Raw genomic sequence first — 26,509 nt, forward strand, 5'->3', positions numbered from 1 at the left:
CCCCCGTTAACTTTGATCAAGCAGTGCCCAAGGCTATAATTCTCAGCGACTCTACACTGGAGCCCATCCCAGTTGAATTATTTGGCTGTAGGTGGTTCTGAAACACACTGCTACGATATGCATAGCGAAAAGCACGTAAGCAACCCAGCAAATACGAATCTTGTAAACTAGCGTGATTTCGTCTAGCCAATACCAGATGGAAAACAACAACAACAAAATTGCCACCACTTGCATCACGATTGTGTATCATTGTTGTCTGCAACAGTGATCTGCTGCTGCCTACAGCTGCCTGGTGAAAGAAGACTCATTTGTTTATAGTATTTTGCTTTGTTTTCCCACTACAATTTGCGGTGGAGAATCTCACTCAGTGCCTTTAGATGTCTGTCTGAAAACTGGTTCTTTCCCAACCAAATAAGGAGTGTCATTTTAAGATGATGCTGGTGGTCAAAGCTTTAGTTTCCAGTTACTTTATGTGACTATTATTTTTCCCTCTTTGGATTTACATTTAAAATTTGATCCAACAATGTTTAACCCACCTATTTTTCTAGTTTAGAGTTAACATACAAGTTTTTTAAATGTTTTATTTACTTATTTTAAATAGAACCCTATATTTTGGAACAAGGGACGATGGAGATGATTGCAACTCCAGAGAATAGCTCACCACCATTTGTCAGTCTGATACTCAGGGTCAGTACTGAGGTTCCCTTGATTCTCAACAAATCTGTCTGCCTCCTTTTCCTCAAGAAAACAGTCTAGAAAGCTGTGTGCAAAGCCAGGAAACAGTGGATATACTTGCTTCTTGTTTTTCTAAAAGTGTTTGGTAACATTTTGCTGTTCTGGTATATCTTTTCTGGGAATTGCTCTGTGAAAGCTGTGGATTTCTGACTTGGCACTGGGAGGCAGTGTTGTACAGGGTAATGGGTTGGCTTCAGGTTCTTCATGCCTGCCTACGCTGTACAACCTGGCCTGAGCCACTTCATTTTCAATTATTTCACATTTGTGAGCATTTAATGGGATGAAGGATAATACAGATAGCTAACATTTATTGCAGTTGCTCTGGAGCATAGATACAGTTCTGAGCACTTTCTATATATTGCCTCATTTCATCTACTTAGGAGACATTGCTGTTTTCTCCATTTTACAGATTAAGAAACTGAGGCCCAGAAACATGAAATAAATTCCAAGTTACAAAACATCCCTAAATTGCTAGCAATAGGGGCTGGGAATGTGGCTTATTGGTAGAAGTGCTTGCCTAGCATGCATGGAGTCCTGGGTTCAATTCCTTAGTACCCCATAAACAGAAAAAGCCAGAAGTGATGCTGTGGCTGAAGTTGTAGAGTGCTAGCCTTGAGCAAAAGAAGCTCAGAGACAGAGCCCAGGCCTTGTGTTTAAGCCCCAGAACTGGAAAAAAAATTCTCCATAGGGCAAGAGTTTAAGTAAGTGGTAGAACTGGCAAATGGACTCATCATCTGACTCTAGATCTTTACCATCCTAGCACAATTCCTGCCACGTGGTAGGTGTTCAGTTGGTGTGAGATGAGAGTGTAGTAGTCAGACTTCTCATGGATCTGATTCTAACTCAACATGGCCAAGATTGAATTCCCAGACTCCCCTTATTCACTTTCTGTCCCTGGCCTCCTGAAGCGTTTTCATCTCAGCCTCTCATGTGTCAGCCTAGAATGTTTGGCAGCCTCCTCATCTTTCTTACCCTTACACCCTACATCCAGTCAACCAGCAAATTCTGATTCTATCCGCTACCGCTTCAGATACAGTTAGAATCTAACCACTTCCCAAATTGTACAAGCTCTTCCCACTATATTACTTACCTCACTGGATTGTTGTGTAGCCTCCTAACTTCCTTGCTTATTACCGCCCCCCCCCCCATCTTCTCAACACAGTGGCCAGAGGCATTCTTAGCAAGTCCCATTGTTTCACTCTGCTTAATTCAAACCAGCTTCATCTCACTCTGAAGAGAAGCCAACAGATCCTATAAATCCTACTCCCTGTCCTTCCATCTAAGCCTTTGACTCCTTACTTTCTTCCCATGATATTCTTATTTGCTGGAATACCAGGCAGAGTCTGATGCAAGACCTTTGCCTTTTGTTTTTCTCCCAGTACACCATGGTTTGCTCTCTGTTCTCTTTCAGATCATAGCTTAAACGACACTTCATGGTGAAGCCTCCCTCCCTCCCTCCCTCCCTCCCTCCCTCCCTCCCTCCCTCCTTCCCTTTTTTTTGTCGGTGTGGGGCATGAACTCTGGGCTTGGGCCCTGTCCCTTAGCTCTTCAGCTCAAGGATGGCATTCTACCACTTGAGCCACAGCACCACTTCCAGCTTTTACTGCTTATGTGGTGCTGAGGAATTGAACCCAGGGCCTCATGCATGCAAGGCAAGCACTCTACCACTGAGCCACCTTCCCAGCCCCCCCCTTTCTGTCTTTCTCTCTCTCCCTCTCCCTCTTCCTCTCTCTCTCTCCCTCTCTCTCCCTCTCTCTCTCTCTCTCTCTCTGTCTCTGTCTCTTCTCCTCTCCTTCTTTCCTTTCTTTTGTGCCTTGTGTGCCAGTTTTGGAGTTGAACAAAGGACCTGGCTGTGTCACTTAGTTGTTTTTGCTCAAGGCTAGCATTCTACTACTTGAGCCATAGCTCCACTTCCAGCTTTTTGTTGTTTAAATTGTAAGAGTTTCATGAACTTTCCTGCCTAAACTAGCTTTGAACTGTGAACCTCAGTTCTCAGCCTCCTTAGTGTCTAGAAATACAAGCATGAGCCACTATACCTGGCTATAAAGCCTGTTTATGTCCCCAGATTTAAAATTATACAATGTCCCTCTCCAACCTCTGCCATTTCCTAATACCTTATTCCACATTATTAACCCCATAATACTTAATTATCACCTATCATATAGCATGTTGTACTAATTTACTTGCTGACTACCTCAGTTTCCTCATCTGTAAAATCAAGAGATGTTAATAATAGTACTTACCTCATCCTCATGGGATGAGTACTTACCTCAACTTCATGGATTTTTTTTTAAAAAAGAAGTTTAGCTTGTTTGTTTTCAAAGATCAAGTTTCATGGTGGGCATCAGTCACTCACACCTGTCATCCTTAATACTCAGGAGGCTGAGATCTAAGGATTGTGTTTTAAAGGCAGCCTGAGCAGACACATCTGAGAGACTTTTATTTCCAATTAACCAGCAAAAATAGTGGAGGTGTGGCTTAAGTGGTAGAGTACCAGTCCTGAGCCAAAACTCTAAGCAAAATTGACCAGGCTGGCCTCAAAGTAGGCTCAAGTGAACTTCCCTAGTAGCTAGTACCATGGGTGTTCACCATTGCACTTAACTATGTGTGTGATATTTTGAAGATTATTATATCTAGAGTTATTATATATAGCGCATTTTGAATAATACCCAACATAAAGTGTTAAACATTATTTTCTTCTTCTTTTTGTCCGTCATGGGCCTTCAACTCTGGGCCTGGGCACTGTCCCTTAGCTCTTCAGCTCAGGCTAGTGCTCTAGCACTTAACCCATAGCACCACTTCCAGTTTTCTGGTGGTTTATTGGAGTTAAGAGTCTCATGGACTATCCTGCCTGGACTGGCTTTGAACCATGATCCTCAGATCTCAGCCTCCTGAGTAACTAGGATTATAGGCGTAAGCCGCTGGCGCCTGTCTATTTTCTTCTCTTTAAGGAACATGCTTAAAGTTAACTTCAAAAATCCAGCATTTGGGCTGGCGGTATGTCTTAGTGGTTGAATGCTTGCCTACCAATCATGAGGCTTTGAGTTTAAATCTTAGTTCTACCAAAATAAAAGACTCAACAAGAACAAAAACTCTAGACAGTCTTTTTAGCTTAGAGAAGTCAAACCATAGCCAGGCACTGGTTACTCAAACCTAGAATCCTAGCTACTCAGGAAGCTGAGACCTGAGGATTGTGGGTTCAAAGCTGGCCTGGGCAAGAAAGTCTGTGAGACTCTATCTCCAATTAACCACCAGAAAACCAGAAGTGGAGCTGTGGCTCAAAGTGGTAGAGTGCTAGCTCTGAGCATAAAAGCTCATGGACAGTGCCCAGGCCCTGAGTACAAGCCCCCCAAAAAAGTAGAAGAGTGACTGTTCCCAGTTTTTAGTTGCTCTGTAACCATAATAATGCCAAGGCTCTAGTCTGAAATATTTCCAGCACAATTAGGATATTCTAGCTACAGTTATAAAGTTTAGAGTTGAAGTTCGAAGAGTTCCCACATCAATTATAACACAAATGTCATGTGTACCCCTTGAGTTGCAGAAGCAAATATAGTAGCTGATGAAGCGGTTGAAAAAATTCTCTGGCTGCAGTGGTTATGAGTTATGACTGCCTAGAGTCACACAGCTCTAGATTGTAATTGATGATCACTGAGGGCTCAGGGCTGTGGGGGGACTGCTGTGTTGCTGTAACCCCACTTTATGTGGTGATGCTCTGGCTAGTTGGTTTGTCCCTGAGTCTCTCAGACTTGCAGTAAATTACCTCCTTCACTCTCCAGCTTGCCATGAGCAAGTGATTTACTACTAGCAAGCAAGCACTTTATTTCCAAACGGGAGCATATTTTTCTCATCATGCTCCATTCATTTTTTGAGTGCTCACTTATTATAATCATTTCCTTTTCAAACATATGCCATGGACATCCACACACAAACACACTCTGATGCAATTTGCCCAGAATTGAGGATCTTTTAGCTCCTCCTACTCTAAGCAATGTTTATCTTAGGTTCACTCACTAAGTAATAAAAATCAAACACTTGGGCTGGAGGCGTTGCTCAGTAGTAGAACACTTGTCTAGCATTCGTGAGCACCATAGAATAGTAAGAATTAAACCCTTGTATGTGCTCATGGAGCTTACAGTCTAGAAGTCTAGGTCAAGTTTCTCGTACTGTGGGTGTGGCTTAGTGATACAGCGCTTGACAAGTTCAATCCCCAGTATTACTCCCCTCCCCCCAAAACATTAAAAAGTAATTTCGGTGAAAGCTGTTTATGAACAGGTGGTTGTGGGAAATGGAAGGAGAAATAGGCTCTTCAGGGGCTGCGACTAAGAAGGGTTTCAGCTAATTTGGGTGAAAGGATGAATAAGAGGGAACTAAGTTGTTGGCATGAATGAAAACAGGACAGTGAAACCTGTGGCAATTGTGTTAGGAAGCAGGAATCAGATGGGAGACTGATGGGGGATTGAGTGGAATACATTGTATACAAGTGTGGAAATGCCATAAGGAAATGTCCCCTTGTAGCCTACTCAAGCCTGTAATCCTAGCTACACACAAGGCTAAGATCCAAGGATTGCGGTTCAAAGCCAACCTGGGCAGAAAAGTCCCAGTGGGACTCTCATCTCCAGTTAGCCACATGAAAATGAAGTGGTGCTGTGGCTCCAAGTGATAGAGCACTAGCCTTGAGCAAAAGAGATCAGGGACAGCGCCCAGGCCCTGAGTTCAAGCCCCACAACTGACAAAAGAAAAAAATCCCCCCTTTGTATAGCTAATGTATGCTAAAAAAAAAAAATCCCACACATGAGCATTTACCTCATAGAGAATGAATGTATACAATGTCACTCGCACAGTGTATATATAGAATGTCACTCAAGATACCAGCAGGACAAGGTAGTTTTCTGTAAGTCTCTTGTAAGTGCAAAGGGTTGCTCAGCTTTTTTCCTGGTACCAAATGAACTTTCTAGATAATTGTACTATCAGGTACCCAGTGATATAACCCTTACTTGAACATGTCTTCTGTTTTTTATCTTACCTGTATTTGGCAATAAGCTCCAAAGCTATTTACCTAAGTTCAATTAGAGAGTAACTGAGGACATTTCAGAACAGAAGGGAAAAAATGTTTTCCTTCCATAATATACTTTGCCACCTGAGGGTGCCTAAACTCTGTTAAGATGGTTTCTTGCTGGGTGATGGTGGCTCACACCTGTAATCCTGTCTACTCAGACTGAGATCTGAGGATGGAGGTTTGATGGTATCCTGGGCAGGAAAGTGTGTGAGACTCTTTTATCTCCACTAAACTTAAAAAAAAAAAAGCCAGAAATGGAGCTGTGGTTCATATGGTAGCCTTTAGCAGAAGAAGCTCAGGGACAGAATCCAAGCCCTGAGTTCAATCAAGACCCAGGAAGGTCAAAAAAAAAAAAAAGTGTTTGCCAACATGTGAATTACATTTCTATCTAGTATTAAAATATGTCATTCAGTGTGCAGAATCACCCCTCCCCACAGTGTATATATTGTTAAATAATTCGTTTTACTTAAATGAGTCTGCTATAATAGAAGGGCATGATTCTAGACATTTTTGGTTATTAGAAACATGTTCTTTTTCTTGTGCCAGTCCTGGGGCTTAAACTGAGGACCTGGGTGTTGTACTTGAGCTTTTTTGCTCAAGGCTAGCGCTCTATCACTTGAACCACAGCTCCACTTTCAACTTTTTGCTGGTTAGTTGGAGATAAGAGAATCATGGACTTTCCTGCCTGGTTGACTTCAGACTGTGATCCTCAGATCTCAGTTTCCCAAGTGTGTGAGCAGTGTGAGCCACTGTTACCCGGCGAAATAAAATGTTTTAAGCACCTTGGGAATGGAAGTATTTGTGTAGTTAGTATATTTCATTTAAGCAAATGAGGACATGTTTATAGCCTTCTGGAAAGAATTAGCAAAGCTAACTCTTTAAAAATGGAAATTTGAAGCCGGGTGCTGGTGGCTCTGTAATCCTAGCTACTCAGGAGGCTGAGATCTGAGGATCGCGATTCAAAGCCAGCCCGGGCAGGAGAGACCGTGAGACTCCTATCTCCAATAAACCACCAGAAAACCGGAAGTGGCGCTGTAGCTCAAGTAGTAGAGCGCTCGCCTTGAGCTGAAGAGCTGAGGGACAGCGCCCAGGCCCAGAGTTCAAGCCCCACGACCGACAAAAAAAAAAAAAAAAAAATGGAAATTTGGAAATCCTTTGTATGTGTGCAGGTGAAAAAAAAAAGAGGGAAAGGGAATGAACAACTGAAATTTACACTAGGGTATCTGTTACAATAGCAATAACTGAAGTAACAGAGAAGCTGCAGATGAGAAAAGTAATTAGCCTGAGATTATTTATCATTAAGGGGCATTTTGATACATAAGAAGTGAGTTTCCATAGTCCCTAGAGAGGAATGTGGTAATATCGAAACAGGTTTTGAAGAGAGTGAGAGGGTCTAATGAGTGCTACTAACAGTAACAAACACTCTGAAGTGTCATTGGAGTTTTCTGGAAGCCATTGAAATTGAACTCCAAAGATGAGGGCTGGCTGTGTACCTAGTAAGTAGAAGGCGCTGAGTTTAAAAAAAAAAAAAAAAAACCCGTCCCCTAGAGAAAAAAACCCCCCCCCCCCCCCCATGGCTGTGCACATGCTAGGCAAACAGTCTATTACTGATCTAATACTTTTTTTTTTGCTGGTTATGGGGCCTGAACTCTAGGCCTGGGCAGCTGTCCCTTAGCTCTTCAGCTCAAGGCAAGCGCTCTACAACTTGAGCCACAGTGCCACTTATGACTTTTTCTGCTTATGTGGTGCTGAGGAATCGAACCCAGGGCCTCATGCATGCAAGGCAAGCACTCTACCACTGAGCCACCTTCCCAGCCCGATCTACTACTTTTTTAAAAATTTAACTTTTTTATTATTATAAAGGTGATATACAAAGGGGTTACAGTTATATAAGTCAGGTCTGATCTATTGAGTAACATCCCAGCCCCAAAAATGAAACAGACTTTTTGATGATACTTTGTGAAGTGAAAAGTAGAAATTACTAGCTTAGTTTCTGCATTCATGTTAGACTCAGTCTTACATTATTTATTTATCTTTAAATTAATTTACTTTATTGTTATTATAGAGGTGATGTACAGAGAGATTACAATTACATGAGTTAGGTAATGAGTACATTTCCTTTCATATAGTGTTTTCTGTTCCCTTATTCTTTCCCAGTCCCTCCCTCCCATCTCCACCCATGAATTGTATAGTTCACTTTCATCCCAGTGTCCAGTGAGCTCTAACCTTTTTCCCTTGAGTTCTGTACCCTCCTCAAACTTTCCAAGATGTACACTTGAATACACCATACATAGTAGGTAAAGAGAACAAAAATCAGAGTTCAAGCCTTATGACCAAAAACAAAAACACACACACACATACACAAAAGAAAAAAAAAAGAGGTCTCTTATTTCCTTATTTTGTAGTTCATTTCAGTATGTATGTATGTATGTATGTATGTATGTATGTATGTGTGTGTGTATATATATATATATATATATATTTTTTTTTTTTTTTTGCCAATCTTGGGGCTTGAACTCAGGGGCCTGGGCACTGTCCCTGCTTTTGCTCAAGGCTAGTACTCTACCACTTGAGCCACCATACCACTTCCAGGTTTTTCTGTTCTATGTGGTACTGAGGAATTGAACCCAGGGCTTCATGCATGCAAGGCAAGCACTCTACCACTAAGCCACATTCGCAGCCCTGTATATTATTTTGTATTATTATTAAGAGGAATGTTTAGAATTTGGAATCTGAAGTCACCTATCCTCAGTTTAAATCAGTCTCTTTGTTTTCTTGGGGATAGGACATGTTTACACTGGGCATGTAAACGCAACCATGGCCAAGTGGTCTCTTACCTATTAAAATCAGGAGCTGACAAAGAGATTCTTACTACAAAAGGAGAAATGCCAGTGCAGTTAACATCAAGGAGAGAAATCAGGAAGATAATGGGAGGTGAGTGTGTGTTTGGAAGAACTTTGAATTTTATCAAACTAGTTTAAGATGTGGTATTACGTCTACATTCTTGATGCTGGCCAAACAACTGGCCTATTTCTCAAAGCTACTTACTATGCCAAGATAGTATTTCCATGTTATTTCTGGTCATGAGTTATAAGGTCAGCATTATAAAGTTTCTTTTTATTTGTGAAATTGAAGACAATAATAAAAATAGTAATCATAAACCGAGCAAAACATTCTTTTCTGACCTGAAGAGGGAGTAAGTGCTGACAAAATATTTGTCACATACCAAAGGATATTGGCTTCCAAAAGATACTCTTTCTTAGTTATTTTTGAAGAACTATGTGAATCTTCTGTTTTCTTTTAAAGTGGAAGAAGATGATGATGATGACAGCCTCCCCCAGTTGAAGAAGGAGTCAGAACTGCCCTTTGTTCCCAACTATTTGGCCAACCCAGCTTTCCCTTTTATCTACAATACTTCAGTGGAGGATTCACCCCAGCTGCAGAATGGGGGCCCCTCCACGCCTCCAACATCACCACCTGCAGACAGTTCACCTCCATTGCTCCCCTCTGGGGATCCCCCCTTGCGGGGAGCTTTCCCCCGGGACCACACCTCTTTGGCATTGGTTCAGAACGGTGATGTGTCTGCCCCCTCTGCCATACTGAGAACACAAGAAAGCACAAAGCCAGGTCCTGTTTGTCAGCCGCCTGTGAGTCAGAACCGCGCCCTGTTCTCTTCTGTCCAGTCTAAGCCACCAGTGTCACTGGAGCCTCCAAATGGGACGTATGCAGGACCGGCACCAGCCTTCCAGCCATTTTTCTTTACTGGAGCATTTCCATTTAATATGCAAGGTAACTTTTCCCTAGCAAGCAGCTTTTGCAGTGAAGGAGTGAGATTTATTTATTTGTTTGTTTGTTTATTTGTTTTATATATTCAGTATATAATTACAAACTTTGCAGGCTGGGAAGGTGGCTCAGTGGTAGAGTGCTTGCCTTGCATGCACGAGGCCCTGGGTTTGATTCCTTAACACCACATAAACAGAAAAAACTGGAAGTGGCTCAAGTAGTATACTGCTAGTCTTGAACTGAATAGCTGAGGGACAGTGCCCAGGCCCAGAGTTAAAGCCCCACGACCACACACACACAAAAAAAAAATAAATAAATAAATTACAAACTTTGAGAACACCTGTATATGGAACTCCCTTTTCTTGGAATCACAAGTTGTTTTTTATATTTATTTTTGCTTATGTGGTGCTGAGGAATCGAACGCAGGGCCTCAGGCAAGCGCTCTACCACTGAGCCACCTTCCCAGCCCCTGGATTCACAAATTGTTTACCTTTTACTCTATTACCCTGCAATATTTGCGCATTGGTCCTATTGTATATTTCCTAGCAATAAGGATATTCTTGTATGATATTTACAAGTATTACATTTAGGAAATAGAACCGTGATTTAATACGTATATAATTGGCAGTCCTTATTTAAATATTATTAGTTATCCCAACAAAGCCCCCTGTGGGTATTTTTACACTCCTTACCCCTGTTCCTGCCCAGGATCACCCATTGCATCCGCTTATGCTGTCATTTTAGTTTTTGATCTGGAACATTCTCTATCCTTTCTCTGTCATTCGTATCTCAATATTTCGAAGGGTCCAGGCCATTTAGTTGGTCGAATGTGATTTTTCTATCATTCTTAGTTTATTAGTTGATATTCCACTGAAAAGCAAGGCTTTTCCTTCCCTTTTTTTTTGGGGGGGGGGTCTGGTCGTGGCCCTGAACTCTGAGCCTGGGCGCTGTCCCTCAGCTATTCAGCTCAAGGCTAGCGCTCTACCACTTGAGCCACAGCGCCACTTCCGGCTTTTTGCTTATGTGGTGCTGGGGAATCAAACCCAGGGCGTCATGCATGCAGTGTAAGCGCTCTACCACTGAGCCTCCTTCCCAGCCCTTTTCCTTCCCTTTTTGTTTGTGCTGGTGCTGGGGCTTGAACTTAGGGTCTTAGATTCTTTTTTTTTTGGGTCCGATCGTGGGGCCTGAGCTCTGGGCTTGGGCGCTGTCCCTCAGATCTTCAGCTCAAGGCTAGTACTCTACCACTTGAGCCACAGCGCCACTTCCGGCTTTTTTTTTTTTGCTTATGTGGTGCTGAGGAATCGAACCCAGGGCCTCAGGCATGCAAGGCAAGTGCTCTACCACTGGGCCACCTTCCCAGCCCGGGTCTTAGATTCTTGCTTGGCTTTTGCATTCAAGGCTGGCACTGAATCACTTGAGCCACAGCTCAACTTTCAACTTTTTGCTGGTTAATTAGAGATAAGAGAGAGTCTCATGGACTTTGCTGCCCAGGCTGGCTTTGAACTGTGATCCTCAGATCTCAGCCTCCTGAGTAGCTAGGATTACAGGTGTGAGCCACAGGTGCCCAGCCCTTCTCCATTTCATCAGTACGGAATTCCTTGGTTCTTATTAGATTTAGTGGGTGAGAATCTGTTCCTATCATTATTTTGACTTTCAAATTATTCCTAATGTGGCCATGGGGGCCTCTTTTATTTTTAATATATTTTTATTGTGAAAATACTGTACAGAGGGGTTACAATTACGTGGGTAAGATAATGAGCACATTTCTTTTTTTTTTTTGGCGGGGGGGTCCGGTCATGGGGCCTGAACTCTGGGCCTGGGCGCTGTTCCTCAGCTCTTCAGCTCAAGGCTAGCGCTCTACCACTTGAGCCACAGGGCCACTTATGGCTTTTTTTCTGCTTATGTGGTGCTGAGGAATTGAACCCAGGGCCTCATGCATGCAAGGCAAGCACTCTACCACTGAGCCACCTTCCCAGCCCCGATGAGCACATTTCTTATCAAGCATTGTAGCCTCCTGCTTTGTTTCCCCTTCGTATCCTTCCCCCCATCCCCCCCCCAGTCCTCCCCCACCAAAGTTGTAAAGTTCGTTTTTCGACATAACGACTTGTACATCTTATTGTTGCAATGGGTCCTCCTGTATCCCTGTTTTTACAATTTGTTTTTTCCCTTCCCCTCCACATATACATGGGGGCCTCTTGAAGCTAGTTTGTAATCCCTTGGGCATACCTCATCATTCTTGGAATGTTTCCTTATTTTCTGTACAGCAAGATGCTACAGTCTCATGCCCCAACCCAGAAGTCAGCTGTTTTTTGTTTTTGTTTTGTTGTTTGTTAGGTTTGGTTTCCCACCCCCCTCTTGCAGTACTGGGATTTGATCTCAGAGTCTCAGGCTTGTTACCACTTTAACCACATTACCAGCCTTTTTTTGCTTTTAGTTATTTTTTCAGATATTTTAGTTATTTTTCAGCTTTTTGCCACGGCTGCCCTCTTACCTCAGTACTCCTGCCTATGGCTCCCACTTAGCTGGGATTACAGCAGTGAATCACTATGCGTGGCTTATTATTTGAGATATAGTCTTGCTAACTTTTTTGCTTGGGTTGACCTCAAACTGTAATCCTATTTCTACCTCCTGAATAGCTGGGAGTATAGCATGTATCACTGCATTTGGCAACCATTGGTTGAGTGGCTTCTCCAAGGAGTTGGATAGATTCTTCTGGTTTCTTTTGGTAGAGAATGACATTTAGAAACCAAATGTGGGCACTAGGTGTCCTCATTGCTACAGGTATATAATTTCTTTGAGGCTTAATCAGATTAAAGAGCTAAGAACGGAGGAAATATGAAAGAAAGGAAAAGAAAGAAACAGTCAAATTTATTAGCCATGTATTCACATGCCCAGGTATATCAATATTTCTATATTGATTTGTATATATCTTCCTGAGAACATTAGAAACCTTAAATTCATCCTCATAGTTCCAGTTCTGCCAAGTGCCACAGGGCACATCCAGCCTTGCCTTCCTTGCCTTGCCTTTCCCCTTGGAGTCACTCTCAGTACCCATTTTTTAGGACCAAGTGCTGTGAGGCCCTATACTTGGGAGTGAAGCAGATCTGCCTGTAGGTCTGTAGCAGGTCTGTAAATGCCTTGCCCATTCCATCTTGGTACTTAGGCTCAGAATGTAGAGGAAGACTGCACTGAGACCCTCCTTTAGATAGATCCATCCGTCTGTCTATTTAGTGTTAGGGCTTGAACTTGAGGCTCTACTACTTGAGCCACAGCTCCATTTCTGTTTTTTAGTGTTTAATTGGAGATAAGAGGCTCATGGGCTTGCCTGCTTAGGTTGGCTTCTAACCATGATTCTTAGATCTCAAGTTCCTGAGTAGCTAGGATTATAGGCATGAGCCACTGACACCCAGCAAGACCCTCCCTTATCAAGGGGTAGGATTCTCAAGTCATAAATATTAACCTTATTTAGTAAGTTATCTATTTGTTCATTTATACTTTTCCTTGTAAGTTTCATATTTCATAAATACCTTTGAATTCATACTTATTCAGTATTTTGGGAGTATATCATAGATCATAACTTGTCCTAGCCTTCATTTCAGCTCTCTCTCCTTTCCCTGATCTTGTGTAGTTGTTACTCAAACCCATTCTAACGTCCCTACCTCCTTAGCTATGGCAGAAGGAAGTGATCCTTCCACAGCTGCGATGGCTGACCCTGTTGCCCCTGTACTTGCAAACCACAGTCTTAGATGCAGGGGAGACAGTTGAGGAGAACAGCTCTGACAGAGCCAGGATTGATCTGAACAAGTCGTGCTGACCTGGTGTGGATTTCTCTCTCTCTTTTTTTTTTTTGGTTGGTCGTGGGACTTGAACTCTGGGCCTGGGCGCTGTCCCTCAGTTCAAGGCGAGCACTCTACCACTTGAGCTACAGCGCCACTTCCGGTTTTCTGGTGGTTTATTGGAGATAGGAGTCTCACGGTCTCTCCTGCCCGGGCTGGCTTTGAATCGCGATCCTCAGATCTCAGCCTCCTGAGTAGCTAGGATTACAGGCGTGAACCACCAGCGCCCGACTGGATTTCTCTTTTAATTTCGTGTTGTCTTGTTTATTATTTGCTTGCCAGTCTTCTTCATAGAATTAGTGTGACCGTCTTCTAAGGCCAATCTTTCACTACATGGGCTGTATTATGTTAGACCATTCATGACCATTTCTCTCTCATTTTTATATAGAGCTGGTACTCAAGGTAAGGATTCAGAATCCATCTCTTCGAGAAAATGATTTCATTGAAATTGAACTGGACCGGCAGGAGCTCACCTACCAAGAACTGCTCAGAGTGAGCTGCTGTGAGCTGGGTGTTAATCCAGATCAAGTAGAGAAGATCAGAAAGTTACCCAATACTCTGTTAAGAAAGGTAAGAGAAGCCTGCTATGCCTAAGTGATTGTTTTCTGCATTTGGAAAATACCTAACTTCCTCCTTGGTTATATGAGTCATAGTGGAAGAATGAAAAGCAAATAGTGGTTTTCCAAATGTCAGCAGTAAGTTTTATTTCCCTCTGCTAAGTCGATAGAGACCCTGAAATTTTGGAAAGCTGGAAGATTCAAGAGAATGTTCTGAATCATCATTCACATATATTTGTTTCCAGTTGTTTCTGTAGGGCCTTGTGGTATTACCTTAATGGCACTCTTAGGTGTGCTTTGTGCCTTGTAAGACAAGACCCACGTTAAGTCATAGGATGAATACCTGTGTGGTCCTGCTGCTGGCTCCAGGTTCTTGAACATCAAGCTCTGGCTTGTCTGGTCCCTTCTTTTAGCTGCTCATCCTGCCACAGTGGCTGTTAGGGCTTCTGCCATCCTAACCCAGCTCATGCCCTGGAGTGAGTCACCACTTTCCTGCCTGGGATTTCATTTTCCTTCCAAATTCTGAAATGAGCCAGGACACTGGTATAATCATAGTCCTCCAAACAGCTCCTCTTAGACAAGAAACTCTTAACCTGTGATCTATTTTGTTTTAGGACAAAGATGTTGCTCGACTCCAAGATTTCCAGGAACTGGAACTGGTTCTAATGATAAGTGAAAATAATTTTCTCTTCAGAAATGCTGCATCCACACTGGCTGAAAGGCCTTGCTATAACAGGAGAGCTTCAAAACTGACATACTAATGCAGCAGGGACTTTGTCACTGAATACTGTGACAATGTGTATAACCTCTGGGCCAAGGACAAGCCATTGATCCCAAAGCCTTGGATACCCACAAGGGCCCCTGGTGCCACTGCATAGTGTACATTGATGTCGTCCTGCCAAGACAGGAAGCCCCTGCTCCTCCCCCTCCCCCCCCAGCAGCGGTGCCACTCTTCCAAGCCTCTTGGTGCACAATAAACCTATCACTAAAGCTTTGAACAGCTAAGAAATGGTCTGAAGAAGCAGATGCTGAGGTTCTGTGCAGTGCAGAATAGAAGAGATGAAGAAGTGGTTGAGAGAAGTGGAGCCTGCTCTGGCAACTCTTGTAGTCAGTGTGCCTGAAGAGCTGCTGCACTAATCTTGCTGCTGCATGCCCATGACTCCTGAAATTGCCAGCTGACTAGAGAGGAAGGCTGGGGAAAGCACAGGTTCTGGACAAAGGGATGTTAGTATGTTATGTGGCTATGAGGGTTCAAATAACGTATTTATAAATGTTACTCAGGTTCAAAGTATTTAAGATTACAGATACCTAATTGTAAATAGGCTGTTAACCAAAAGAGCTTTCCTTCCCGACCTCCCCAAGTCTTTATGAACACTCACTCACAGGACTGCTTCCCCCGCGGTCATCTCTCATTTCCTCCCCTTCTCCGCCACTAGAGGGCTCTCCTGATGCTTTCTAAAAGAGCCACTGCGTTTTTACTTGGACCCAGCAACCTGTCATCCATGTGCCTCAGTGCACCACTGAAGAGCACAAACATTGCCAATCCATGTTCTCCACTCTCATTTACCACTGGAAATGAAAAGCAGTTTTTAAGTCTGAATCTGTTGCTATTTTAAAGGTTATTGGGGGAAACTGAACTAAAGGAGTAAGCATCTTTATTTTTGTATCAAAGATAAAGGTTATTTTGAAATTATTAGGATTTTTACACAGTTCTAAAATCTGTTTGCTTTTGTAAACAAATTGTTTGATCATAAGGAGCCCTACTGCCACCACCAATCCACTCAAAGGTTGTGAGTCAATCAGACTAAACAACACCGCTGGTTAAACTCTCTTGAGCACAGCATAAGAATTTTTTTTCAGGAATACATGAAAGGATTCTTCTTTTTCTTCAGCATCATTAATGTTTTTTGTTTTTGCTTTTGTTTTTTAAAGTCACTGTCTTGTTGAGACAAACAGCTTAACTTTAGACATAGGAACTCAGCCCATGTAGACCAACAGGAGAGCTGGGGTTGAAGCCAGCTGTTAAAGAGCATCCCTGCTGTCTTAAGATGCTTTCTCCCACAGTGCCTAGAGTTTCTAAAGAAACTTAACTTCCTGACTCTGTTAACTTATTTTTATTAGAACGCTACATTGTGTGTGAATGTGCAGATGTCAGTGGAAGAGGATGTTGTGCTTAAGGTAATGGCCTCCTGCTGTTGCCTGAGCTCCAGAATGAGGTTGAGGTGTTCTTCCGACTTAATTCTATCCCCCAGGTGCAGCTGGTGGCTTCCTCACTCTTGTCATCGAGTGTTTGCATAGCCCATAGCTGAATGAAGGTTGCTTATCACCTTTCTCTCAAGTGCTTTGAAGAAGAAACCACTCTTGTGATTCAACTAATTAGAAACTACTTTGTCTAGCTGTATTAAACTTTTTTTAAAATTTTCTTTGAAACAAGTTAACAATTTACAGACAAAATTAAATATGAGTCTTTCCTGAAAGAAATAAATTCTGTATTAACCCATGTCTAAATTACTGGGGTTAAAGTTTTCAAGTCACCAGATTAACTAGTTTCTGAGAAGCAGTGGAGGTGTTGGCTGGGAGGGAGCCTGCACAGGGTGTGCCAGCGCACGGCCCAAGCTCAGAAGGGATCTAGGTGTTAGCAACCCAGGCAGAGGTGTCCATGTGCCTCTGTTCTGGACTGGTTCCTCCTCCCCTTCATAAAACCCTCTGTGGTCCATGCCTATGACAGCAGGTTAAGACTGCACAGTTGCTGGTAGAAGAGTTTAACGTCTTAATCTATGCATTCAGAGAAGTATTTTTATATGCACTGTGTCATTTATAATGAGGATTTTTTTTTAGCTTTGTTAACTGTGAATTCACCCCTCCTCCACAGCATATTTAAAGCATGTGTTCACACTATGTGTAAACATTTCTTGGAAGATTCTTTTCTTTGGGCATCACAGATTCTTTATCTAACAGGTGTTATTAAAATTAAATATTCACTAACCAATCCCATTTTCTTTCATTTTGGCTTCCTAAATATCACTGTCCTCCAAATCACAGGCAAACCCAACTTACCAGGCAGTCTGAGGGAGCTAGTATACCCTACCTAAGCTGCCTCTCTACACGGTGCAGCACTCAGTGGACCTGGACACAGATTTTGTGTGGCATCTTCTCTCCCAGTTCACAGCAGTTGCTTCATTTCCCTGGAGTCTCTGAGCGAGCTAGATGGAGGTCATCCCCCATTAACCACATTTTTTGGTTATCCTATTTACTTGACACAACTGAGCCTCTCCTTTGGGCTGTCAGCACCTGTCAGGTTCTCAATGAGCTCAGAAGCAAACTCCCCCAAGACAGGAGAGGAAAACAGCCTTACACCTTCAGATCTTCAGCTGACAAGGCTGCTGAATGAACCTGCTTCTCAGTTGGTTTAGGCCAGCTAGTGCCTCACAAAGCAGACGTCATACCAAATTGGCCTAATAAATCAGAGAGCATAGCAGAGACCTTTTTCTTAGCACCAAGGAGAGGCAGAATAATTTGGGCATTTGTACTTTCATACTTGCTTTATCACAAGGATGAAAGTTGCCTTCCATATACTCATAAACATCCTGGGCAGAAACAGCCTGCCAAAAAAAACCGTAATTAACCTTTAACAAACGGTCCTGCGGCACAGATGGACCCAAAGCATACTGAAGAAAACCAGATCAAAGTGGCCATTTCCACATCTGCAAACAAACCACTTTGGTGGGAAAGAACAGAACTACCACTGCAAACAGTCATATCACCCTAAGATGAAGGTGAGACAGGAGGCCAGGAAACCCAGGATGGTAGCAGAGATCCAATCTGACTATCAGCCTGGTACCAAGAGGACTTTGACCTACATCAAATAAACCTGTTGGCTTGCTCAAACAGTTCATTGATAGCCCCTATGTTGTTGGCCTGCTGGGGTTAGGGAGCAAGGATGGGCCTCTGCTGGATTGAGAGCAAAGAACCCTGGGCCTCCAGACTTGTATGGAGCCTGCCTGCAGCCAACTTCTAAAGGAGTGAGGAAGTAAAGTTCCATGTGCCCTTAGCTCCTGGAGAATCCACTCAGAGGCTGGAGGATGACATGGAGCTATTCTCAGTAGCTTTCCCACAAGTCCAAGGGTCAAATTTAAGGACCTTTTCATGCATCTGAACAGCAGAGCAGAAACTACTGGCAATGGCCCAGTGGATTTTGGCTGTGAAGACAGGTTTTCCAGCCCAAAGTTTTGAGTCTGAAGTTACCAGATAGCTAAGCTGTGTAGATACGGATGAGTTCCTCCATTGCCTTTCCCCATTCATCCAAAGGTCCTACCCCCAAACTTTGAGAAAAGGTAGGAAGGAAAAGGCAATAGCGAGTGTATACAGTGTTGACCACACAGCTTTATTCAGTCTCTATTATAATGCATTCAGGCAGCACCCAGAGTATAATAGTTGGTTCCTAGGACAATCTGACCTGGCAGTCTTCTGTTTGAAGTGAAAAAAATTTTAAAAAATAGGTTAGAAAATATGAAAAGTGTAGTGCAGTGTGAAACTAATGCCAGATTGGGAATTGAGATCCAGGGCTAGACGGGGCTCTACTTCAAACTAACTGTGTCCTCTCAGGCCTTGTTTCAGCCTCATTCACGCATTCACATGACTGTTCTGTAAGGCACTTAACAGAACAACCCTCTCACAAATGCCCCCCAATGGCTATCAAGTCCATTCAATAGATTTGTGATGTCATTTTCCAGCAAAGAGCAGGAAGAAATCCCAGGAATAGATTTCAGGCAAGTCCAGCATCTTTGGCCATCCCGTAGAAGATGCCTCCAGCTGCAATGAGGTTGGTTGGAGAATCGAACTCAGCGATTATACCTTTGTCTAGGACAAGGATCCTGGACCCAAAAAAGAAAAGAAAAGAAAAAGAAGTGATCAAGTCTTCATCTGCACAGCTGCAGAGTCCAATCCTCCTGCCCTTCTGGGTGCTGTTCAGGCCCCACAGTACCATGCCAGCCCACCCACCTCAGTCTACCCACCCAGCACAGGCGCTCCATATGTGCAAGCTTGCAAAGCTGGTTATTTTTGCCTTTCTGTTAACTCTCCTGGCAAATGAAGCTGGTTCAGGGATCAAACACAAGGTCCTATTCATCTCTGCTAGTGTGGGCCCTGAAAACCTTCCCTAATGAGCCCTTCCCCTTGCTGGGGTCGCAGAGCTTCAGCAGGCTGAGCGCGGGGAGCCAGGGCCTGCGCTGGGCCCTGTGTACATCCATCTGCTTTGTGCCAGCTCACAAAGGCACCCGGCGGGAAACAGCTGCAGTGATGCCTGACACTGGAATCTAGGGCTCGGGCTACAGCTCTGGCTGCTGCTGCTGCTGCTGTTGGGTGGATTCCCCTCACCCACCCACGCCCCCACAGTTAAGCAGGCCTGAACCTGGTGCAAGGCCAACAGGCAGTTTACCCTGGGTGAGGTTAGAAGGGACAACCCTCCACCTCCCCAAGCACGGAGAGGTGATCCTCTGTGGGAAGGCTGGGCTGCTTTATGACTTCCTGCCTGCCAGGCTCTCAGAGCCACACAGAGAAAAGGAGTGTTTCTGTGGCTGACATAGCCGCTGCTCAAATTGGGGCCAGGAGACTACCCCCCCGCTTCCAAAAATCACAATCTTTAGTACTGAAGATGAGACAGGTTCTTCAGTTAAGAACCAAGTGAGTTCCCATGATCCTCAAAGTGCAGCCTTTGCTTCTCTCCACCTCTGCCCCCCACCTTCCCCCACCCAGCCTAGCGCCATGTGTCTCAGCCCTTCTACCCCCAAATCCTCATTTTTCCATTCCCACCCCTTGTTCATCCTCTGCCACCTGGCTGGTACTGCTTCTCCCTTAGGGCCTGAGCAGCCCCGTGGTGGATAGCCTTCCTCCCTGCTTCCTTCCTGTGGGCTGATTACAGGTTCTGTAGCCTGACCAATTGATTTCTGCCTGCACTACTAGAATGAATGACCTTCTAATCCCCAAGGTGAGGCTAGGGCTGCTAACAACCCTTTTTTTTTCTTTTGCTTAGGGCTAGGATGGATCCTTTCAGTCCAGTCCTATTCCTCTCCCAAACCCTGTCCACCCTCCTTTCTCTTCCTGCAGGGCTTTGGTAGGGACAGTTCAGAAAGAGGGTAACATCAGACATTCCACCTGGGCACCCCAGATCCTGCTGGAGGGAACACTTCCAAGAGAGAGTCTGCCTTACCCCCTAATCATGGTCCCTTTCCACTTCCACGCTGCCCTTCATGTGTTTACTGAGCACCTGCAAGCCTGATGATACATTTGCGCTATACTCCTTCCACATCCATGTGGCCTTGTTCCCGCCTCCAGCCTCCTCCTCCCCTCAGCGCGTCCACACCTCAAGTCTCTAGGGAGCCCAGCCTGCCAGGCCAACACCAGTCTTACAGGAGGCTTCCGAGTCACCTAGCTCCTCCCCTTGGCCTCTGCCCTTTGGCATCTAGCACAAATATGTCGAGATCATAAAGGTTCCATTCACGAATGGCTTCCCCATGGAGGGCCCTTTTCTCAACCTTACCAGGAACTAGTGATGAGGTTACAATCAGTGGACCTGCAGGGGCTGGGAAGCAAACCAACCTTTCCCCACATGGTATTTCATATGGAGGTTAAACATCATATTTCATCGACACCTTGCAGTAGTCCTGAGAGACATCATTTTCATTTGAAATAGGCTCAGCACAGCCTTTGCAAACCACCCAACGTTTTACAGCAGCCAGAGACTGGGTCCTCTGGCTGAGAAACAGGGCTCCCACCACTACAGGAAGGGGGGTTCTTACGATGCTATCAGGGGCTCATGCACCTCCAGAGCTGCTATCTCACCAGTGACCCAGTGTGATTACCCATCACACTGTGTTAGTGAGGTGGGAACAAAGTGACAGGCACTCCGTCAATGGGTTAAGAGGGGTGGGCATGAGGGACTTTCTCCCCTCTCCCCGCCAATAGCAGGAGGCAGGATAGAAGTAGTCTATGCACAATTCCCTATGCTTGGAGACCCCTCCAGATACCCTGTTCCTACATGTTGGTAACTTTAAAGTGTCCCCTGGGTCTTAGAATATGTCACTGTGCCCTTACCTCTGTGCCTAGCCCAGGTAACGCTGCTCTATTCTGCCTGCCTTCCTTCCTTCCTTCCTTCCTTCCTTCCTTCCTTTTCTTCTCTTTCTTTCCTTCCTTCTTCCTCCCTCCCTCTTTCCTTCTCTTTTTTCCTTCTTCCCTCCCTCCCTCCCTTCCCCCTCTTCTTCTTTCTTTCTTTTCTTTCTTTCTTTCTCTCTCCCTCTTTCTTTCTTTCTCTTTCTCTCTTTCTTTCTTTTTTTCTTCTTTCTTTTTTGGGTGCCAGGACTTGAACTCAGGGTCTGGGTGCTGTCCCTGGGTTTTTTTGTTTTGCTTTTTGTTCAAGGCTAGTACACCTACCACTTGAGCCACAGCTGCACTTCCAGCCTTTCTTGGCAGTTAATTGGAGGTAAGAGTCCCATGAAGATCTCATGGACTCTTCTGTATGGGCTAGCTTTGAATTGCAATTCTCCAGATCTCAGCTTTCTCAGTAACTAGGATTACAGGAGTGAACCACCAGTGCCTGGCTTCTTGTCCACATCTTGGGAAATCCTTCTCCTAGGGGGGAACTTATTGTTATTTGTTTTTTTTTTGCCACGTGCCATTTTTGGATATTTATAACATAATTCAAGGGTCATACAAAAATATCAATATAGGTAGACGGGCTTCAGGCAGCCAATGAGAATGAGTCTGTTTCATCCTGTACTAAGTGATTTTGAAGGCCTTATTCAGCATGTGGAATGACAAAATGGTTCCCTGGCCCTGATAGCCAATCCCAGGATTTCTCCCATCCCCAGATACCCTAATCTGCCCTGCAACCCTCTCCCCCACAAAATCAGGTCCCCTCGTCCCACCTGGTGTAGTCCATGATTGTGTTAAGCCGGTGGGCGATGGTCAGCACAGTGCAGTTTTCAAACTGGGTGCGGATGGTTGCCTGGATGAGGTCATCGGTCTCCAGATCAATGGCAGCAGTGGCCTCATCCAAAACCAGGATTCGGCTCTTGCGGAGTAAGGCTCGGGCCAAGCACACAAGTTGCCTCTGGCCAACACTAGGGAGCAGGAAGGTAAGCATTCCAGCTGGGACCCTCCCCCCCCTACTTTCCAGGCCTTGCTCCCAGACTTGCTTCTGTCCCTGCTCCTCAACAGCCTAGGAATGGTGTACTATCTGCCTCTCCCATGTCTGCCACAGCCCAGCCCTCTTGCAACAGGATACCCCACTGCTAATGAGGGTGTTGAGAGCAGGTAGGGTCACTGGTAAACATCACTGTGAACATTCTAATCTATTTGGCCGTCTAGGCCTCCTCTTTCTGTGCATTCTTCCACATCCTCACTACTGTACTATTGCCATGGTATGTCTGCTTCACTTTAGTCATTAACACCTTAGTAAGAACATGTGCAGCCTATGATGATACCATTCAGACAGTCAGTGCCTAGTCTGTGGTATTACAGACTAGGGCTCTATTTGTGGGAGAAAGAGAGGGTTAGTGGAAGACCGGGGGACTCCCCATGTTTGTTCACTGGGGACCAGAAGGGGCAGATGCAAACTTTCAACCTCCTGCCTTAGAAGCCAAATTCCAGTAGACAAAGCAAGGCTGTGTTCCCAACCACAGAGGCCACAGCACCCCCACACCCAAGGACAAATACTTCACCCCTTCCCAGCCAGTGAGTCACAGCCAGAAGTGAAGGCCAGCCTCCTTCCCTGGCCCATTCCCGCAACTAATGAAGGTTCTGGCAGCAGAATGAGTGTCCAGATAGAACTTAGGGTTGATTTATGGTGGACTGGCACAGAATAAAGGTTATGAATAAAGTGGCCACAGGCTTAGTAAGAGAGGAGGGAAAAGAGTTGATTTGGTTCTCCTGTGCTGGGGGTGGGGGGAGATTGCTGGGGTGTGGGAGTGTTGGACAAGCAGGACAGGAGGTCAGAGGTAGAAAGCCCGTACTGTCTGTCAGCCACCCCCAACATGATTATGCAAGTGAAAGGCAGTTAAAGTGCATATTCAGACTTAAAGGACTGCCTGGGGTAGCAGGCAGTTCCATCCCTGTCTATTTGAGGGAAAGGAGGGAAGGTTCGGGACAAGGCCTCTCGCTTCCAAACTCCCTACTTCCCTCCTGATTAGGTGAGCAGCTACATGGACAAATGATTTCATACCATGGAGACTTATTTCAACCCACCGGACTCCAGTAGAGATTAAACAAACCAGGTGCTAGCTATTCTGGAGGCTGAGATCTGAGGATCAATGTTCAAAGCTGGTACACATAGACAAATCAGAGAAACTCTGATCTCCAGCTAGCCAGCAAAAAAATCCCCAGAAGTGGAAACGTGGTTCAATGGGTAGAGCACCAGCCCTGAGCAAATAAGCCAATGGGGAGTGTGTGGTCTTGAGTTCAAGTCCCAGTATTGACAAGATTAAACAAGATAGTAGTGGCAGAAGTCCTTCGAATAGTGTCAACACTGCAAATGTAAAGCTTGCTGTGTCAAATGTTGAGGTCTAAGGACAGAGAATATGAACTGAATGAACTGAATATAGAAATTGTCAAGGGCTGGTTGGTAGCGCATTTGCTTAGCATGCCAAAGAAAGAAAACAGAAAAACGGCTCTCCTTTGATGCCAGACTTCAGCACCCCCAGATTTCCCCAGCGTGGGCTTGTGCTTCTCACCTTTCCACTTCCCTCCTACCTGAGATTCTCTCCACCCTCTGAGCACTGGAAGTCCAGGCCTGCTGGCTGGGTTCTCACAAATGTATGTAGGTGAGACAGCTCCAAGGCCTTCCAAATGTCCTCCTCTGAGTAATGGTTGAAGGGGTCCAGATTCATGCGCAGGGTCCCCGAGAACAGAATGGGGTCCTGATGATAAAAGAAGTCCTCAGGAGCGGGGCACTGGTGGCTCACACCTGTAATCCTACCTTCTTAGGAGGCTGAGACCTGAGGATCGAAGTTCAAAGCCAGCAGGGCCAGGAAAGTCTGTGAGACTTTTTTTTTCCCCCAGTCATGGGGCTTGAACTCTGGGCCTCCATTGGCTCTTCAGCTCAAGGCTAGCTCTCTACCACTTGAGCCACAGCGCCACTTCCAGTTTTCTAAGTCGTTTATTGGAGATAAGAGTCTTACAGACTTTCCTGCTGGGGCTGGCTTTGAACTGTGATCCTCAGCTCTCAGCCCTGAGTAGCTAGGATTACAGGCATGAGCAACAGGCACCTGACTCATGAGACTCTTATCTACTATAAATTACTTGGAAAAAGCCAGAAGTGGGGCTGGGAAGGTGGCTCAGTGGTAGAGTGCTTGCCTTGTATGCATGAAGCTCTGGGTTCGATTCCTCAGCACCATGTAAGCAGAAAAAAGCTGGAAGTGGCACTGTGGCTCAAGTGGTAGAGTGCTAGCCTTGAGCTAAAGAGCGGAGGGACAGCATCCAGGCCCAGAGTTCAGGCCCCATGACACACACACACAAAAAAAGCCAGAAGTGGTGCTATGGCTAACGGGGTAGAGGACTAGCCTTGAGCAAAAGAAGCTCAGGGACAGCACCCATGCCCTGAGTTCAAGACCCAGGACTGGCACACACACACACACACACACACACAAAGAAGGCCTTAGAGGGAAGCAGCTCAGGCTCCATTAACAGCCGTGGGACACAGGTGCAGAGAAAGAGAGAACGATTCAGGTGGTAATATTCACACTCTGTCCCCAGCCCTCCAAGAAGAGATAGAAAATTGCCTGCGGGGGAGTGATAAACCTCAGCCTGGACAGTCACGAAAGCCCTCTGCTTATGCAGCAACCAGAGCCACTAATCTGCTTGGAAGCGTCCAGTTGACAGAAAAAAAAAAAATACCTGGAGGAACCAGCAAAAGTGCCATGGAATTACAATTCCAGGCTGAGCAAACAGACCAGAATAGGGCGTTTCAAGGATAGGGTGCCTGCAGGGGTCTTACGGTCCTTCCCTTTTGCTATCCCAGGACATCCAAAGGTCTCAGCTGGACCAGGGCATGTCTGGCCCTTCCAGATCCCTGACTGGATGGTTCTGGTCCTTCTGTAATGTTTCTGCCTCCCCACCGATATCCAAGGCCACTCTCAGTTCTCAAGCTAACAGAATAGGGGAGGGGCTTGTGCCCTAAGGTTACTGGCCAGTGCAGTCAGGTCGTGGCAGGCTCCTACCTGGGGGATGATGGTGAGCTGTGAACGCAGGTCATGGAGGCCAATATTGGCCACATTGAGGCCATCGATGAGGATTTCACCCTCAGCTGCCTCCAGGATTCGGAAGAGGCTGAGGGTCATGGAAGATTTGCCAGCCCCGGTGCGACCCACGATGCCCACCTGCCAGGATTGGGGAAGGGGTTATGAGGAGAAGCTAGGTGTATACAGGAGCATTTCCAGGTTTCCCCTAGCAGCCAAGCAGAGGTCTGGACAGAACACTTGCTCAGCATGCAGAGACCTGCCTTGCCCATGAGCATCATGACTGTGTCCTCAGGCACAAGTACCTTCTCGCCACCTCGCACATGCAATGTCAAATTCCTCAGCACCAAATCCAGGCCCGGTCGGTACCTCACGGAATAGTTCTGGAACTTCACTTCTCCTTTCAAGGGCCAGTCTTTGGGAGGGCGGCTGCCCTCTATCACCCATGGGGCCTGGTGGGAAGACAGATTCTAAGCAAGGTGGCTACCAGCCAGGACCCTCTCTTACTTTCCAGCACCTTCTCTCCCAAGCCTCCTTTCCTCAATCCTCACCCACTGGGGTCCCTGGGGAAAGTCCTGGCACTCATGGCTCAACAAATCCTTTATCCCTCTGATCTTTTTTTGTTCTTTTTCTTGGATGGAACACAGAAGGTCGAACATGCTAAGCAAGTGCTTTGCCACTGAACTACATACACCCTACTATACAGTCCTTTTGCTTTTAGTTGCTTTTGTTTTTTCCCTCCCTCTAATTAGAATGTTGTGCCAGCTTTTCTCCAGCTGGCCTTACACAGCAGTCTTCCTACTTCTGCCTCTCAAGTAGCTGGGATTGTAGATAAGTGCCACCACACTGAGCTTGTGTGTGTGTGTGTGTGTGTGTGTGTGTGTGTGTGTGTGTGTGTGTCCCTGCACGCGCACTCTTGCTTGGCTTTTTCCCTCAAGGCTGGAAACTCTGCTACCTGAGCCACAGATCCACTTTTGGCTTTTTGCTGGTTAATTGGAGATAACAGTCTTATAGACTTTTCTGCCCAGGCTGGTTTCCAGGCATAAGCCTCAGATCTTAGCCTCCTGAGTAGCTAGGATCACAGGTGTGAGCCACTAGGGCTTACCCAGAAAAACATTGTCTAGATTGGATCCCAGCATGTCACAAGTGATTGGGGTTAGTCGAAAGCAGGTTGTGGGAGGAGCCAAAAGCAGGTAACCAGGAAATGGAGATGGCCTGCGTAGGCCAGTTTAAAAGGAGCATAATGACAAAGGATCGCTCAGAACTGGGACATCAGGATGCAGGGAACAAGGAAGGTTTGCTTGTGTGTCAAGA

At 45.3% G+C, this 26,509-nt stretch overlaps 2 protein-coding genes across 5 annotated transcripts in view; one reads left to right on the forward strand and one right to left on the reverse strand.

Moving 5' to 3' along the window:
- The window catches only part of Ankrd40 (ankyrin repeat domain 40), a 17,446-nt gene extending 490 nt beyond the window's left edge, over positions 1–16,956 (forward strand). Inside the window, exons 2-5 of the mRNA XM_013038069.1 lie at positions 8,577–8,725; positions 9,098–9,580; positions 13,799–13,980; positions 14,582–16,956. Of these exons, the coding sequence (XP_012893523.1) occupies positions 8,577–8,725; positions 9,098–9,580; positions 13,799–13,980; positions 14,582–14,728 (961 nt within the window). The 3' untranslated portion in view covers positions 14,729–16,956. The remainder of the gene's footprint in view (positions 1–8,576; positions 8,726–9,097; positions 9,581–13,798; positions 13,981–14,581) is intronic.
- Positions 16,957–18,330: 1,374 nt separating this feature from the next.
- Abcc3 (ATP-binding cassette, sub-family C (CFTR/MRP), member 3) overlaps positions 18,331–26,509 on the reverse strand; it is a 43,802-nt gene continuing 35,623 nt past the window's right edge. For all 4 annotated transcript variants that reach the window (XM_013037936.1, XM_013037937.1, XM_013037935.1 and 1 more), the window contains 5 exons: positions 25,501–25,647; positions 25,178–25,336; positions 23,712–23,878; positions 21,890–22,084; positions 18,331–18,841 (listed from right to left, as the gene is read on the reverse strand). In XM_013037936.1, the coding sequence (XP_012893390.1) occupies positions 18,733–18,841; positions 21,890–22,084; positions 23,712–23,878; positions 25,178–25,336; positions 25,501–25,647 (777 nt within the window). In that variant the 3' untranslated portion in view covers positions 18,331–18,732. The remainder of the gene's footprint in view (positions 18,842–21,889; positions 22,085–23,711; positions 23,879–25,177; positions 25,337–25,500; positions 25,648–26,509) is intronic.

This window comes from Dipodomys ordii, unplaced genomic scaffold, assembly GCF_000151885.1.
Source record: "Dipodomys ordii isolate 6190 unplaced genomic scaffold, Dord_2.0 Scaffold7, whole genome shotgun sequence".
In the NCBI taxonomy this organism is placed as follows: Eukaryota; Metazoa; Chordata; class Mammalia; order Rodentia; family Heteromyidae; genus Dipodomys; species Dipodomys ordii.